The sequence below is a fragment of the Stegostoma tigrinum genome, chromosome 31 (genome assembly GCF_030684315.1).
Source record: "Stegostoma tigrinum isolate sSteTig4 chromosome 31, sSteTig4.hap1, whole genome shotgun sequence".
Taxonomy (NCBI): domain Eukaryota; kingdom Metazoa; phylum Chordata; class Chondrichthyes; order Orectolobiformes; family Stegostomatidae; genus Stegostoma; species Stegostoma tigrinum.
Window position 1 is genome coordinate 2,325,233 of NC_081384.1, and position 17,259 is coordinate 2,342,491.

The 17,259-nt window shown below is 47.3% G+C and overlaps 1 protein-coding gene across 1 annotated transcript in view; it reads right to left on the minus strand.

The window, feature by feature from the left end:
• Positions 1-579: 579 nt before the first annotated feature.
• LOC125466385 (trafficking kinesin-binding protein 1-like) overlaps positions 580-17,259 on the minus strand; it is a 59,771-nt gene continuing 43,091 nt past the window's right edge. Inside the window, exons 13-18 of the mRNA XM_059638653.1 lie at positions 16,789-16,865; positions 15,649-15,879; positions 14,270-14,586; positions 13,583-13,798; positions 9,230-9,329; positions 580-3,591 (exon numbers count right to left, since the gene is read on the minus strand). Of these exons, the coding sequence (XP_059494636.1) occupies positions 2,847-3,591; positions 9,230-9,329; positions 13,583-13,798; positions 14,270-14,586; positions 15,649-15,879; positions 16,789-16,865 (1,686 nt within the window). The 3' untranslated portion in view covers positions 580-2,846. The remainder of the gene's footprint in view (positions 3,592-9,229; positions 9,330-13,582; positions 13,799-14,269; positions 14,587-15,648; positions 15,880-16,788; positions 16,866-17,259) is intronic.

Consider the following 17,259-nt stretch of genomic DNA (forward strand, 5'->3'; position numbering starts at 1 on the left):
GGGTAATGGTATGTTGGAATAATTGAGTCTGGAGGTTATAAAGGCATGGGTGAAGGTTTCAGCAGTGGAACAGCTGAGGCGGGGGTGAGGTCTGGTGATGGTTTGGAGGTGGAACCAGATCATTACAGTGATGGCACAAAAACGATTACAAAAACTAAACAGCTGATAGACACGTCATCAGGTTTCACTTCAAATGGCAGTTTCTAAAGATCTCACATCACAAGCAAATTGTGATTTTTACTGATAGCGATAGGGAACAAGAGCAGTCGCTGATACATTCACACTCTGACGACATAGGATGCAGTCCACTTTCCCCACATATCACACAAAGAGATGTTTATGTAAAATGAACCCCTGGGGAATTGGGGGAGTGAGAGAGCAGAATGTTTGTAAGGAGTGGAGTTTGCTGAGACCTTTGAAAGTTGAGAAAGTTGGAATGACAGAGATGGAGCAGTTAGAAACAGTTTAGAGATAACACAGTGTGAAGCTGCAGGAACACAGCAGGCCAGGCAGCATCAGAGGAGCAGGAAAGACAAATTACACCAGTTACTCAAACTCATTTATCTTTGATATCTGCTTATTTATTACTACTCTTAATTTTTAAAAAATTACAAATCTTTACAGGCTTAAACGTTGTCTTTGACTTTTCCACCTGACGCAGAGGACCTACTGTCTATACATTTGCTGCATTCCTGCTATGCAGTATAGCCGGCAAACTCCAGCTCCAAAGGAACATTTCATTAACTTAACAAAGGAGCAACATAACAGCTACAAAACTCCAACTGGGTCAGATTTATATGCAGTCTTCCTTCCTAAAATACAGTATACCTTTGCACTAAAACTGCAAATAAACATGCAGGATGCATGAAACACAGAATGTTCCAGGACTGAGTTCAGTCTTGACCTTGCATTCCTGTTATGGGGATGGGAGAGAGAACGAGGATTGGAGACAGAATCTTAACAAGTCAGTGGTTAAGGACCAGGGCTACCCACAGGGAAGAAATTGAGAACAAAATCTGAAGTATGTCACTGCTAAAGGCAGTTGATAAATGGGAAGAAGGTGGCGGGTGAGGGCAGTTACATTTCAGAATAATCTGCACTTGCCAGAGTTCATTCAGAAAGGGGCTCTGTGCTGTTTCATGCAGATGTTCAGTTATGGAGGCTCAAAAGAATGCAGATTCCAGAATGATCCAAACTGGAATCAAGTAAGGGCTCTGGAACATTAACATGTGAAAACCCAGTGAATGTTCCAACATTCTGACATTCAATGCTTTCGCATTAAAGTTTACTATATTGCTGAAGCAATACCGTTTCTCTGGAATGGTTCATGATTTGACTATGATTCAAATTCAGGATGTTACCAGAAAGCACCTTTTCACACAAACTGTGGAATGGAAAATCTGGAATTCTCTCCCAAAAAGTAACGGAGGCTGGAGGTTAATTGAACATTTGAAAACAAAATTTGAAGGATTTTGCCCAAAGTGGGATCAGGATTATAGAACGAAGCCCCCTTTACAACTGGGTCCTGAAAACTCCCCAAGCTTCAGTGTGACTTTGCTGAACTATCCAGACATTCATCTTGCTTTGATATGAAGATTTTTCTAAATGTTGACAGGGGGTTGTAAACGCACGTAGGAATTTTGATTTGTAAATTTCAGAAATTCTACAATACCTCTTCAATTTTACTTTGTTGTAACATTGATTTGCAAAGGGCAAATATTCAACAAAAATTGAAGGAATTCTTCAAAAATCAAGAATTGCTGATTTTAAGGAAAATAATAAAATGATAAGAATTGCCTTGAAAGTGCAGAAAGTTACAGTCAAGAATAAGATTTGTTGTAGGTCATTGTTTATAGCCCTTGTGTAAGTACCAAATTGTTCGATTCAAGTCACTAATCTTGCAGCAAGTTACTAAGGCAGTTATGTTCTGCCTGCACTGATCCTTCAAGGGAACAACACGGCAAGTTTCATCTGAACAACTCCAAGTTTTACAGGCTGTTGACAGATTCAGAAATTACAAGTGCACGTTATTCAAAAGCATGGGCATTCTCCCCCTCCAGAGAACTATCAACTTTCCCACAAGAAAAATCAAGAACTGGTCAGAAGATGTTCCACAGAGATTGGATTTCAAGTAAGGACCTTGGCTATCGCTGTTACTGACGGGAGTGTTCAGCACTTCACTTGGGGTCAAACACTGACAGAGAAGCTGCAGGCAATGGCTCAAGACATCAAATGAGGTTAAAGTGCGGCCTCCAGCATTCTGTAATTACATCACTATACTGAGGAATAAAATCCACTGAATTTATATCCTGTGGAGATACCACCAAGCATGGTAATGAGTAAAATAGAGCAGACTTGTCCAGGAAGCCTGTCATTGATCGGACTGGGACTGGAGACACCCACACACTGAATGTTAAAGCACCAAAAAGATTACATTGTAAAAAAACCCCTCCCTCAATAACACAAACCAACTGCATCACCCACCTCCGGCAGAAAACTCACGCTAAATCACTTTGCATTATCCTTCTCATTTCAAATGTGCCATTATTGATTATTATTGAACATTTAACAGATAATTTACTTGTGAATCAACCAAAACAGTTTGCTTAATGCACAAAACTGAGAGAACAAGGACTAGGCCTTGAACTGATTGATGGGAAGTATTGCAGAGTGTTATGACTAGATTCAGTTTTTAAAACACAGGGCAGGTAGGGAAAGGGAAGAGGGAGGTTTGTGAGTGGTCATGGGGAAGAGGGGAGGGATCATGGGGAGAAAGGGAGCCATGCACACTGATCATTAAAAATAGACTCCCACTGATGAAGGGGAAGCTTTGCCATTTCCATTTGTCATGTGCTGAACCTCCGTGTAAATCGTGTTAATCTATTGCTCTCAGGGTTGACCATCCCTCTGGCCACTACTTTGTCTAAACCAAGTCGCTTCAGTTTCTCCACCAAGTTCAAGCTGAAGATGTTTCTTTGGTTCCTGGTGTCACTCGGGCTCCTTCCACTCTCTGAACTGCTCATCCTCTTGAGCATCGACCTGGCCAAACTCGAGGTGAGGAAGGGTTTTTGAGGTGGGCTGGTATAGCTCAGTTCAAATGGGGGCTTCGAGAGGTATAGCAACGGCGCTCCTGAAGTTGGGATGCTGGTCAGGGTTCCATCAGACTGCTGCTGAACACTGGCAGTGTCCTCTGTAACACTGTCTTCAACATGACAGATCAGGTCATACATGGCTGCAGATATCCCATGTTCCTTTAATAATGTCACTAAACCGAGTGACGTGCTCAATGTGGTTGTATGCTCTCTCAGGTTAGTGGCGGACTCAGACACATAACGGTTACGCTGTGGACTGCAATGAGCTGCTCTCAGTGCCTCGAAATCCGTGCTTGACACACTGGTGCCCAACGTAATAGAGTTTCTACTGGTTGGGGTAGGCCTAAACATACTGAAATTCCCAGAGGATGAGGTTGGCCAAAATTTGTCGAAGTTCCCACACGAAGATATAGGCCTCAGTCTGTCCAAGTTCCCGTCAGACGAAATGAGCCTCAACTTGCCAAAGCTGCCACAAGAGGGGCTAGGGGTGTGATGTAAACTGGAAAAGAATAGAGGGGGCACACTCAATAATCTTTTTGACAATGACATCAAATGATGTAGCTATGGGACAACATGCCACTCTGCTACAGGGAGCCTAGCAAAGTCAAGTGTGTCATCACATGGAGTGTGACCCATGTTAAATGATTTGTTTCCTGTAAGGGTCAAGTATAAACCAGAATATTTGGGGCATGAGTGTCATTGTTCATTTAACATTGAACAAGAGGTGACCAAGTTTTGGAATATGTTCGGCATGGACTAGTTGGGCCAAAGGGTCCGTTTCCATGCTGCATGCCTCTATAAGCTGAACAGTATCAGTATTTTAATGTGAGCTCCCACCTCATACTCTCTGTCTTCCATACCCCATCCTCAACTGCACACATCCCCCAGCCCCCCCACCCCCCAACACTGCCCATCCAATAAATCTCAACTCATCCACGGGGAGGGGTGTCTGGCGATAAGTAAATCCAAAGCTTTACATCAATTTTAGCCCTGATCATTCCTCCAGTTGAATCTCTCGATTAGATCAATTATTTAAAATCACAGTTTCAAACCCACATTGCATTTTCATCAGAAAGGATTCCAGTGGGTGAAATATAACAGAAGAATTGATGAACATTGGTGAAATTCAACTAAGAAACCACACGTAGAATTTAGCTGCAGAGAATGACAGGCCTTATCATATACATTAATATCATAAATTGAAGACTGAGAATATCAAACATTACAAAATAATCATGGATTAAGTGGAATGAACTTTACAAAACAAAAAGTGCGTGCCCTGTTGGAGGCCATTCAGCCCACCTGGTTTATGACGGTCTTTGTACGCACCTCATCAGTGTCTTCCAGGCCTTTCTTCATCTCACCATCATATCCTTCTATCTCTCTCCCTCATTATTGATCCTGCTTCCCATAAATACACTGCCGTTATAACTCAACTACTTCCTGTGTAGAGGCAGTAGGAACTGCTGATGCTGGAGTCTGAGATAACAAAGTGTGAAGCTGGATGAACACAGCAGGCCAGGCAGCATCAGAAGAGCAGGAAGGCTGACATTTCGGGTCAGGACCCTTCTTCAGAAATGGGGGAGGGGAAGGGAGCTCTGAAGTAAATAAAGAGAGGAGGGAGGTGATGATGCAAGGTGGATAGAGAAGCAGATAGGTGGAGTGAAGACGGACAGGTCGAGGAGGCGGGGATGGAGCCAGTAAAGGTGAGTGTAGGTTGGGAGTTGGGATGGGGGTTGGTCAGTTGGGGAGGGAGACGTGGGTAGGTGTGAGGGAAGACGGACAGGTCAAGTAGGCAGGGATGAGGCTAGTAGGTAGGATGTGGGGGTTGGTCAGTGAGGTGGGAGAAGCGGATAGATGGGAGAAAAGACAGACAGGTCAAGGAGGCGAGAACGAGAGGGTCTGGTCTTGGGATGAGGCCGGGGGTGGGGAGATTTTGAAGCTTGTGAAATCCACATTGATACCAATGGGCTGCAGGGTTCCCAAGCGGAATATGAGTTGCTGTTCCTGCAACCTTCGGGTGATATCGTTGTGGCACTGCAGGAGGCCCAGGATGGACATGTCATCTGAGGAATGGGAGGAGGAGTTGAAGTGGTTCAACACTGGGAGGTGTTGTCATTTGTCATGAACTAAGCCTAGGTGCTCCACAAAGCGGTCCACAAAACTCCTTACCTACACTCACCTGTACTGGCTTCATCCCCACCTCCTTGACATGTCCATCCTCTTTCCACCTATCTGCTCCTCTATCCACCTTCAATCATCGTCTCCCCCTCTCTCTATTTATTTCAGAATCCCCTTCCCCTCCCCCATTTCTGAAGAAGGGCCCCGACCCAAAGCGTCAGCTTTCCGGCTCCTCTGGTACAGTCTGGCCGCTGTGTTCATCCAGCTCCACGCCTTGTTATCCTGTGTAAAGATATTTTTCCTGAATTCCCATTAGATTTATCAATAACTACCTAATGGCTATGGATTCTAGTTTGGTATCTCCCACAAATGGAAGCATGTTCTCCTTGTTTATTGTATCAAACCTTTCACAAGTTTAAAGATCACAAACAGGTAATTCCATGTCAAAGCTGCTGATATCCTGTTAAATTGACAGTCCATTGAGCCATAGCAGAGTGGCCCACCTTGTTTTCCTGAGCAGGAAGCAGATTCCAAAATACATGGAGCACAGACAACATGATGACACCCATGGCAACGTGTTAAATAATTGTAAGCCAATTATTTATCAATGAATAAGATAAGCTTCAGCTATCTCACCTTGAGCACAGAGATGGCTAGCAGCACAGATCCGACACTGAAATCATACAAGAGGTGGGGGAGCACGGCAATCGGAGAAAACAGTTCCTGAACATTTTTTTAAACAAAGCCGTAAAATGATCATTCCTGTATCACTCCTGCTTCAGCCTTCAATTATTCTCAGCCAATTCCTCCTTCAGAATTAATGGAAGGCACACCAGAGAAATGACCCTTTGGAAGCTGTACAATTACAAGTTGTGACAGGGCAGCTGGTAACTGAGCAGTTCTTTCCTTCTGCACAAACACACCTTTCTAATGAGCCACGTTAAGTTGGGAAGCTCCCATCCTGTTTATAGGCTACTTTCAGGAAGATATCTTCAAACTGGCAATTAAGTGATGTTAGTCCAGTCAAATCCTACATTTTAATGGTGGCTATACTTCAAAAGTACTTTGTCGGCTGCAAAGCTCTTAGGCGTGCCCCCGAAAATGGGGTTCGTGCTGTACAAATTTTTCATATTCTTCATTTCTGTTGAAGATATTGAGAGGATCAGGAGAGATGCAGCAGCTAATATGGGCCCACACAGTTCACAAGCAGCCAATGTCAAATTAGAGTCATAAACTTTACACAGCACGATTCAGGCCCTTCGGCCCATCGTGTCCGTACCAGCCATCAAATGTCTTTTTCTTCCAACACTTGGCTAGCCTTGAATGCAATGGCATTTCCAGTGGTCATCTGAATGGAGGGCTGCTGTCTCTTCCACCCTTTCAGCGAGTTCCAGATATTCAGCCCTCTGGGGGGAAAAAAAATCTTCTCAAACCCCCTCCAAACTTCTTGCTCCCTACCTTAAACTGTGCCATCTGACTATCAACCACTCTACTAAGGGGAAAGGTTTCTCCCTGTCTACCCTGTCTGTACCCCTCAGAACTGTGTACAACTCAACCAGGTTCCCCTCAGCTTTCTTGACTCTCAGGAAATCAACTCCAGACCATCGAGACTTTTTCATATCTGCATCGCTCCAGCCAGGCAACATCCTGGTGAATCTTCTTATCCTATCTGCATTCCCCTCCCCATTCCCACAGTCACTCCCACAGCCCGCTTCCACCTTCTTCCCAAAACTCACAAACAGGATCGCTGGATCTTTGCCCCTAACCCATGACTTCTGGTGGCAACTTGATTTTTTCTCTCCTTTCCACTTATATCTGATTCTTCTGACACTTTACGTAAGTTTCAGAATTTCCAGTTTGTGGGCTCCAGCTGCCTCGTTGTCACTGCAGTCCTTTACACGTCCATCTCCCATCAGGTTCGGTCTCAGGGCTTTCTGTTTCTTCATTGAAATAAGGCCTGAACCATCCCCATCCCCCACCACTCTCCTCTGCTTGGCCGAGATCAGCCTCACCCTGAACAACTTCTCTTTTAACTCCTCTCATTTTGTTCAGATCACGGGGTGGCCATGGGTACACACGTGGGCCCCTGTAACGCCTGTCTCTTTGTGAGGTACGTGAAACATTCCATGTTCCAGCCCTGCTCCAGCCCACAGCCACAACTCTTTCTCTGGCACATTAATGACAGAATCGGTGCTGCTTCCCTCTCCCTGTAGGAGGGGCAGGTGACCTATAGGGGAGAGGTAGGTGATCTATAGGAGACGCAGGTGATAGGAGAGGCAGGTGACCTATAGGGGAGAGGTAGGTGATCTATAGGAGAGGCAAGTGATAGGAGAGGCAGGTGATCTATAGGAGACGCAGGTGACCTATAGGGGAGGGACAGGTGACCTACAAGAGCAGATTGTCTAGGTAAGAGGCAGGCACTTGACACTGGGAATTAAACACCAGAGCTCTTACTGTCAGATATTTACACTCCTTAAACTTTCAGCAAGTATAGGTACCATTGCTTTTTCTGCCTGTATGTGTGACAAAGACAAGAATATGTTAGCAAATCCTTCGTCAGTCAGGAAACATTCACACCTGGGTGTGGGGGCCATGCATCAGCTTCCCTCAGAAGGGCAGGGGCAGAGGAGCGGGGTGGGGGGGAAGACGTTGGAGGGGGTGGTAAAGGTATTCAGCACTGTTTGCAATGTCTCAGAAACTGAGGCAGTTCATGTGCAAATACAACCAGTTTTGGACAATATCCACGCTTGGGCTGAAAAGCTGCAAGTAACATTCACTCCTGACAAATGCCCGGCTATAAGAGATAATCAAACCATCGCCCTCCACATTTTGAGTTAGAATTAGGTTTTGTGTCCCATGTATTCAAGTTATGACCATGACTGAACCCCCCGCTAACAACACCCTGGGAATTACCATTGACCAGAAACTCAACATAAACATAGTGGCTACAAGAGCAGGTCAGAGACTAGCCTGACTCCCCAGAAACTGTCCACCATCTACAAGGCACAGGTCAGGAGTGTGATGGAACACTCCCCACTTCCTTGAATGGGGGCAGCTCAACAACACTCAAGAAACTTGACACCATCCAGGGCAAAGCAGCCGCTTGATTGGCACTGCACCCACTCCCTCCACCCACCGACGCTCAGTCACAGCAGTGTGTACTGTATTCAAGATGCACTGCAGAAATTCACCAAAGATCCTTAAACAGCACCTTCCAAACCCACGACCACTTCCATCTAGAAGGACAAGGGCAGCAGATACATGGGAACACCAACCTCTAAGTTCCCCTGCAAGCCTCTCACCATCCTGACTTGGAAATATATCGCCGTTCCTTCAGTGTCACTGGGTCAAAATCCTGGAATTCCCTCCCTAAGGGCATCGTGGGTCAAGAAAGCAGATGTACTCCTGTGGTTCAAGAAGGCAGCTCACCCCCACCTTCACCAGGGGCAACTAGGGATGGGCAATGAATGCTGGGCCCTGCCTGTGAACTCCCAATCCCATGAAAAAGATGTAAATAACAGCTGGAATGAAAGGAGGGTGATGTGATTCAATGGTGGCTATCTGAGTGCTCTGATTGATAATGAAGTGGAGTAAGTGATATATTACATCATTAATCTAACACCAGGGTCCTCTAAACATCAACTCTCCACAGGTTCAGAGAAATACCATTTGCTGTCAATATCACATTGCTGATTGTGGGATCTTGCTCTGTACAAACTGGCCCATGTGTCTCCTGCTTTATAAACGTGACTGTCCTTCAAGAGTACTTTATTGCTGTGAAGCACTGGGATGTGGTGAGGCTGCGAAGGGCACTACAGAAATATAATTGTTGCTTTTTAAGCAGATTTACCCACTTTCTTCTCAGTGTTGAAGTGGGCACAGTAAAAGATGCGCACCAGTCACTGACGACAGGAGCAGCTCAGGGTACATTAAAGGAACTGAAGGCCACCAGTCAGGACAAACACTACCCCTCTCCACCCTACCTCCCCCTCCAACCCACCCTCACACTTTCTTACCTTGTGGTTAACTCATCCGAGGGATGCATGATACGGCAAGTGGTGATGGTGTAAGTAGAGTGAGTGTCAGGCAGTCGGTTTGAGGATTGATATGCTGAAACTGAAGTGGGTACAGATTACCGCATAGCACCGGCTAAAACCCATATCCCCACAACACCGGGCTCGAATGACACATTACGCTGGGGATTAAGTTGGGAGTTGGAGGGTCGCTCAGTGATGGACAAAGCTCTGCCAGGGGCAATGGAGAGCACGGCACACAGACAGAGTGGGCAGATAGAGATCGGGCATGGGCAACAGGAAGCAGGAGGAGGGGTTTCACACAAGGCAGAAGTGATGGCTCAGGGTCTGACACACCAGAGTGAGGCAACTGACGGAACGAAGCGAATGTGAAACCATGACAGTTTTTGCTGCCAGATTTTTCAAGCAGGGAGACAGTGCACCTTCTGGCATGTCTGATAAATCTTACTGAAAGTGATGGGTGTGGGGTATATCAGAGTGTTACAGTGAGGGGTGTGGGATATATCAGTGTGTTACAGTGAGGGGTGTGGGGTGTATCGGTGTGTTACAGTGAGGGGTGTGGAGTATATCAGAGTGTTACAGTGAGGGGTGTGGGGTGTACCAGTGTGTTACAGTGAGGGGTGTGGGGTATATCCGTGTGTTACGGTGAGGGGTGTGGGGTATATCGGTGTATTACAGTGAGGGGTGTGGGGTGTATCAGTGTATTACAGTGAGGGGTGTGGGGTATATCAGAGTGTTACAGTGAGGGGTGCGGGGTATATCGCTGTGTTACAGTGAGGGGTGTGGGGTATATCGGTGTGTTACAGTGAGGGGTGTGGGGTATATCGGTGTGTTACAGTGAGGGGTGTGGGGTGTATCAATGTGTTACAGTGAGCGGTGTGGGGTATATCGGTGTGTTACAGTGAGGGGTGCGGGGGAAATCGGTGTGTTACAGTGAGGGGTGTGGGGTGTATCAGTGTGTTACAGTGAGGGGTGTGGGGTATATCAGAGTGTTACAGTGAGGGGTGCGGGGTATATCAGAGTGTTACAGTGAGGGGTGTGGGGTATATCGGTGTGTTACAGTGAGGGGTGTGGGGTATATCGGTGTGTTACAGTGAGGGGTGTGGGGTATATCGGTGTGTTACAGTGAGGGGTGTGGGGTGTATCAGTGTGTTACAGTGAGGGGTGTGGGGTATATCAGAGTGTTACAGTGAGGGGTGCGGGGTATATCAGAGTGTTACAGTGAGGGGTGTGGGGTATATCGGTGTGTTACAGTGAGGGGTGTGGGGTATATCGGTGTGTTACAGTGAGGGGTGTGGGGTATATCGGTGTGTTACAGTGAGGGGTGTGGGGTGTATCGGTGTGTTACAGTGAGGGGTGTGGGGTATATCAGAGTGTTACAGTGAGGGGTGTGGGGTATATCAGAGTGTTACAGTGAGGGGTGTGGGGTATATCGGTGTGTTACAGTGAGGGGTGTGGGGTATATCGGTGTGTTACAGTGAGGGGTGCGGGGTATATCGGTGCGTTACAGTGAGGGGTGGGGGGTGTATCAGTGTGTTACAGTGAGGGGTGTGGGGTATATCAGAGTGTTACAGTGAGGGGTGTGGGGTATATCGGTGTGTTACAGTGAGGGGTGTGGGGTATATCGGTGTGTTACAGTGAGGGGTGCGGGGTATATCGGTGTGTTACAGTGAGAGGTGGGGGGTGTATCGGTGTGTTACAGTGAGGGGTGTGGGGTATATCGGTGTGTTACAGTGAGGGGTGTGGGGTATATCGGTGTGTTACAGTGAGGGGCGTGGGGTATATCGGTATGTTACAGTGAGGGGTGTGGGGTGTATCAGTGTGTTACAGTGAGCGGTGTGGGGTATATCAGAGTGTTACAGTGACGGGTGTGGGATATATCGGTGTGTTACAGTGAGGGGTGTGGGGTATATCGGTGTGTTACAGTGAGGGGTGTGGGGTATATCGGTGTGTTACAGTGAGCGGTGTGGGGTATATCAGAGTGTTACAGTGAGGGGTGTGGGATATATCGGTGTGTTACAGTGAGGGGTGTGGGGTATATCGGTGTGTTACAGTGAGGGGTGTGGGGTGTATCAGTGTGTTACAGTGAGCGGTGTGGGGTATATCAGAGTGTTACAGTGAGGTGTGTGGGGTATATCGGTGTGTTACAGTGAGGGGTGTGGGGTGTATCAGTGTGTTACAGTGAGGGGTGTGGGGTATATCAGAGTGTTACAGTGAGGGGTGTGGGGTATATCGGTGTGTTACAGTGAGGGGTGTGGGGTATATCGGTGTGTTACAGTGAGGGGTGTGGGGTATATCGGTGTGTTACAGTGAGGGGTGTGGGGTGTATCAGTGTGTTACAGTGAGGGGTGTGGGGTATATCAGAGTGTTACAGTGAGGGGTGCGGGGTATATCAGAGTGTTACAGTGAGGGGTGTGGGGTATATCGGTGTGTTACAGTGAGGGGTGTGGGGTATATCGGTGTGTTACAGTGAGGGGTGTGGGGTGTATCGGTGTGTTACAGTGAGGGGTGTGGGGTATATCAGAGTGTTACAGTGAGGGGTGTGGGGTATATCAGAGTGTTACAGTGAGGGGTGTGGGGTATATCGGTGTGTTACAGTGAGGGGTGTGGGGTATATCGGTGTGTTACAGTGAGGGGTGCGGGGTATATCGGTGCGTTACAGTGAGGGGTGGGGGGTGTATCAGTGTGTTACAGTGAGGGGTGTGGGGTATATCAGAGTGTTACAGTGAGGGGTGTGGGGTATATCGGTGTGTTACAGTGAGGGGTGTGGGGTATATCGGTGTGTTACAGTGAGGGGTGTGGGGTATATCGGTGTGTTACAGTGAGGGGTGCGGGGTATATCGGTGTGTTACAGTGAGAGGTGGGGGGTGTATCGGTGTGTTACAGTGAGGGGTGTGGGGTATATCGGTGTGTTACAGTGAGGGGTGTGGGGTATATCGGTGTGTTACAGTGAGGGGCGTGGGGTATATCGGTATGTTACAGTGAGGGGTGTGGGGTGTATCAGTGTGTTACAGTGAGCGGTGTGGGGTATATCAGAGTGTTACAGTGACGGGTGTGGGATATATCGGTGTGTTACAGTGAGGGGTGTGGGGTATATCGGTGTGTTACAGTGAGGGGTGTGGGGTATATCGGTGTGTTACAGTGAGCGGTGTGGGGTATATCAGAGTGTTACAGTGAGGGGTGTGGGATATATCGGTGTGTTACAGTGAGGGGTGTGGGGTATATCGGTGTGTTACAGTGAGGGGTGTGGGGTATATCGGTGTGTTACAGTGAGGGGTGTGGGGTGTATCAGTGTGTTACAGTGAGCGGTGTGGGGTATATCAGAGTGTTACAGTGAGGTGTGTGGGGTATATCGGTGTGTTACAGTGAGGGGTGTGGGGTGTATCAGTGTGTTACAGTGAGCGGTGTGGGGTATATCAGAGTGTTACAGTGAGGGGTGTGGGATATATCGTTGTGTTACAGTGAGGGGTGTGGGGTATATCGGTGTGTTACAGTGAGGGGTGTGGGGTATATCGGTGTGTTACAGTGAGGGGTGTGGGGTGTATCAGTGTGTTACAGTGAGCGGTGTGGGGTATATCGGTGTGTTACAGTGAGGGGTGTGGGGTATATCAGAGTGTTACAGTGAGGGGTGTGGGATATATCGGTGTGTTACAGTGAAGGGTGTGGGGTGTATCGGTGTGTTACAGTGAGGGGTGTGGGGTATATCAGAGTGTTACAGTGAGGGGTGTGGGGTATATCGGTGTGTTACAGTGAGGGGTGCGGGGTATATCGGTGTGTTACAGTGAGGGGTGTGGGGCGTATCAGTGTGTTACAGTGAGGGGTGTGGGGTATATCGGTGTGTTACAGTGAGGGGTGTGGGATATATCAGAGTGTTACAGTGAGGGGTGTGGGGCGTATCAGTGTGTTACAGTGAGGGGTGTGGGGTATATCTGTGTGTTACAGTGAGGGGTGTGGGGTATATCGGTGTGTTACAGTGAGGGATGCGGGGTATATCGGTGTGTTACAGTGAGGGGTGTGGGGTATATCGGTGTGTTACAGTGAGGGGTGTGGGGTGTATCAGTGTGTTACAGTGAGGGATATGGGGTATATCAGGGTGTTACAGTGATGGGTGTCGGGTATATCAGTGTGTTACAGTGAGGGGTGTGGGTTATATCGGTGTGTTACAGTGATGGTTGTGGGGTATATCGGTGAGTTACAGTGAGGGGTGTGGGGTATATCGGTGAGTTACAGTGATGGGTGTGGGGTATATCAGAGTGTTACAGTGATGGGTGTGGGGTATATCACAGTGTTACAGTGATGGGTGTGGGCTGCCTGAGGAGTTTGAGTGTCCCTTACCAGTGGGTTCTGTTTGGGGTTCGGCTGGTGATGGAATGAGCTCCTGAAATAACAGATGGTTTGTCTCGTCTTCTTCAAAGTCGTTCAGGTTGTACACCTCACCAGTGTCAATATCCAGCTGCCGAAAATCTTTGGTGAGGACTCCAGGCCGGGGTTCCAAGATCCCTCCTAGGTTGGGCTGTGCAAGTTGCTGCCACTGATAGAGAGTCACTGAACCTGAGGAGGGATGAATAGGTCAGATAATAGCACAGAGCACAGAATCCCAGACTGGGCTAGTGCAGGGAAAGGGAGAGAGAGAGAGAAAACAGAGTGAGCGACAGATAGGCCACCAGAGTGAAAGGCTGAGAGACAGAGAGTGCAAAGAAAACTGTGCGCTTGTGAAAGAGAGTGAAGAGGACGACAGAGAGAGGGAGAGAGAGGGAGAGTGGGAGAGAAATACCTAGTAAGAGAGCCAGAGATTGATGGAGAGATGGAATAGGTACAGCAGAGGCAGAAGGACAGAGAAAGAGGCAACGATAGTGAGGGATAGAGAGACAGAGGAGGACTGGGTGCAAGAAAGACAGAATGAGGGCGAGAGAAACTTGGAGAGCGTTAGAGAGACAACGGACAGACAAAGACAGGGACAGAGAGACATGGAGACACGGACAGGGAGCAGAGAGCACCAAATGTCAATGTCAGCGGACTCACCTTCCAGCGGCTTCACAATTTTCAGTTTATCTGGGCAGTTGTGTCGGGAACTCACAGAAAAGCCCGAAAATGCAGTCATTCCTGAACTCCCAGAATAGTTGGTGCCCGTTGATAGGACACTCTCCGCTGGAGTGACCAAGCCACTGGATAGTGGCCCTTCATCAGTCAGCTTTTTAACTTTCTGCTCACGCTCATAATCGAAGAATGTTTTCTCTGGTGAGGCCTGTTGCCTCAGAGATAACCGCTGCAAAGCTGCTTGTAAATCCCGACATCCTGGAGTCCCTGGTGTCCCGGGTTTCCGCTCCACATCCTCCTCTCTGGAAAAGAGAGGTAAATGGATTGGTGTGGGAGAGCTGGGTTCTGATCCACCGGCACAGGCACCAGTACTGGGGAAAGAGAGCTCTTCTACTGGGCTTCACTTGAACCAAGGTCCTGGTGAACTGTGTAGCTAGGGTGGAATACAGAGCTTTCAACTAATTAGCGGTGGATAGGGTTCGATTGAAGGGAAGTTTAAACAGTCATGAAGAAACAGGGAGGAGAAGTGCAGGGTAGTGAAAGAAATGAACGATAATCAAAGTGCGGCAGAAGTGTGCAGCAGTCAGTAATAACTGTAAAAGGTTGAGGAGAGTAAAGGACTGAAAGAGGGAGAAAATTATTACAGAAGTAAAATGGTATATTTACTACTATCGATATTAACTACTAGGAGGAGGGTGCAGAGTGTAACATATTCAAATACCTGAAAGGGAATGATTTGGTGAAAGACAAGACAGAGAGATTGGAAAACTCTGAGTCAGAAAGTCAACTCTGAATCCAGAGAATTGGACACATAATCCCGGCTGACACACACAGCTGAACTGCGGCTGTTTCTAAGATAACAAGATGCGGAGCTGGATGAACACAGCAGGCCAAGCAGCATCAGAGGAGCAGGAAAGCTGACGTTTCGGGCTCTACATCCAGCTCTACACCTTGTTATCTCAGATTCTCCAGCATCCGCAGTTCCTACTATCTCTGTGGCTATTTCTACACTGTTTCAGGTCATGTCTGTTAGATGAGACATTAAACCAAGGCCAGTCAGGTGGAGATAACAGATCACATGACTCTATGTTGAAGAAAAGAGGGTATTTTTTCACCAGTGTTCTGACCAATATTTATCCCTTTATCAATGTTACAGCTAAAACTGGTTGTTAACATTTCCTACAGGGACTACATTTCAAGCAAGCTGTGAAGTGTTTCAGAGGTCTTAGGCATGCGAAAGGTACTGTATAAATGCATGTTTTTCTTTTACAGAGCCATCTCAGGTATAGTGGCTGAATAGCCCCCTTGTGTGTGGTGAGGTTTTACATTGCTGCAATGTGTGTGGAGCAGGAGGAGATTCTTACGGAGTGCTCCCTGTCTCCAGGCTCAGGGATTGCAGTTTGTCGTCCAGCCCAGTACTGGATGTATTTGACTCATAGAAGCTCGTGCGGGGGCTGTTGAAGTGGCTGGATCCAGACTGTCCTGTTGATGATGGGCTGGGCCCTGGAACGTTCTGAGGGGATTGGGAGCGAGATTTCAGCTTCACTGCCTGGTTGACTGCCCGTACTGTCTCAAAGACCCTTCGGTTATAGTTACTGCAAGAGGAAAGCACAATGTTAATCAGCATACCCAGATGTCCCTGCCAGAGATGAGTGGGTCACACTCTCACTTCCGAGGTAGGGAGTTGTAGTTTCAAGTCTCACTCCAGAGTCTAAGAGTAAAACTGTGGCCCAACACAGCCAGGATCATGCTGTACCATACAGTGAAGGACAGCTACATCGTCACAAGTGCTGCCTTTCAGGCAAGACCCTGACTAAACTTTCAAGTGAGTCTAAAAGATCCCCTGAGACTAGTCTGAGAAAGAGAGATTTTCCCCAATGCACCGTCAAAATTCACCCCCAACTAATATCATCAAAAACAGATTTACTGATCATTATCAAGTGGCTTTGTGGGAGTTTGCTGTGCAGTAAACAGGTTCCTGTGCTCCCTGCACTACGATAGAGCCTTTATTTACTTTGCACTTCATTCTATAGGGTTTGGAGATGTCCTCAGGACAGGAAGGGTCGTATTGAAATGCAAGTCTTTCTTTAAGAAAGATAAAGAAGCTCTGGCCTCAGTTGTAGAGTGGGTGCTGGTTCTAACAGAAAACTTACAGTGCTGCCTTCACAATGTGTCTGTGTAGGCAAGCACACTCCGCAGGCCCCAAATATGACATCCACTTTCCTTTGGGAGTCACTCTCTCCTCAGCCAAGTCACAGAGGAAATATTACCAAGCCCACAGCTTCTGGTCAGCTCAACCAGCACAAAACCAGAATTCTTCTTGACAAAGTACAGCACAGATGGGAGCTCACATCAAACTAGTAACAATATCCTTGTACCTAAATTCTCAGCTGAAACATTCAGAGTGAAAACTCAGTTCAAAATAATTAGATTCAGCACTAACTGCCCAGTCTGTGATTTCTCGGAAGGAGGATGAGCTGTGTTGCAGTGTCCTTCTCTCCTACCTGTTCTCCAGCGATGCAGTCATGTCGATGTGTAAGCCTTTCCGCATTGTTCCTTCGATTTCAGCAGCAAGAGAGTCCTTCAGTGGAAGAGATCTCAATTGTAACAGGAGACAAACACTCAGTGGAGTCCCTAACACCTGACAAAGGAACACTCCCATTGTGTTATGTTTCACTCTCAGTAGACATTTATAATACATGCTCATGATATCATCATGGCATCACAGCTTATGGCCTGAAGATAGGGATCTCAGGCTCCATCTTACCCAGGACCACATGTAGTATGACACCCTACTGGAATCATGCTGCTCTGTATTGATTAATGCTAGCCCAGACACTAGCATGTCTGAGGAATATAATGCTTGTGTATAATATTTAAATATAATAAACATCTGTTGGATTTTTCACTAAGTCTTCTGTTTCCCACCTCTACCACCATGCTGCGCATTTTACCTCCGGCAGAATGTTCCATTT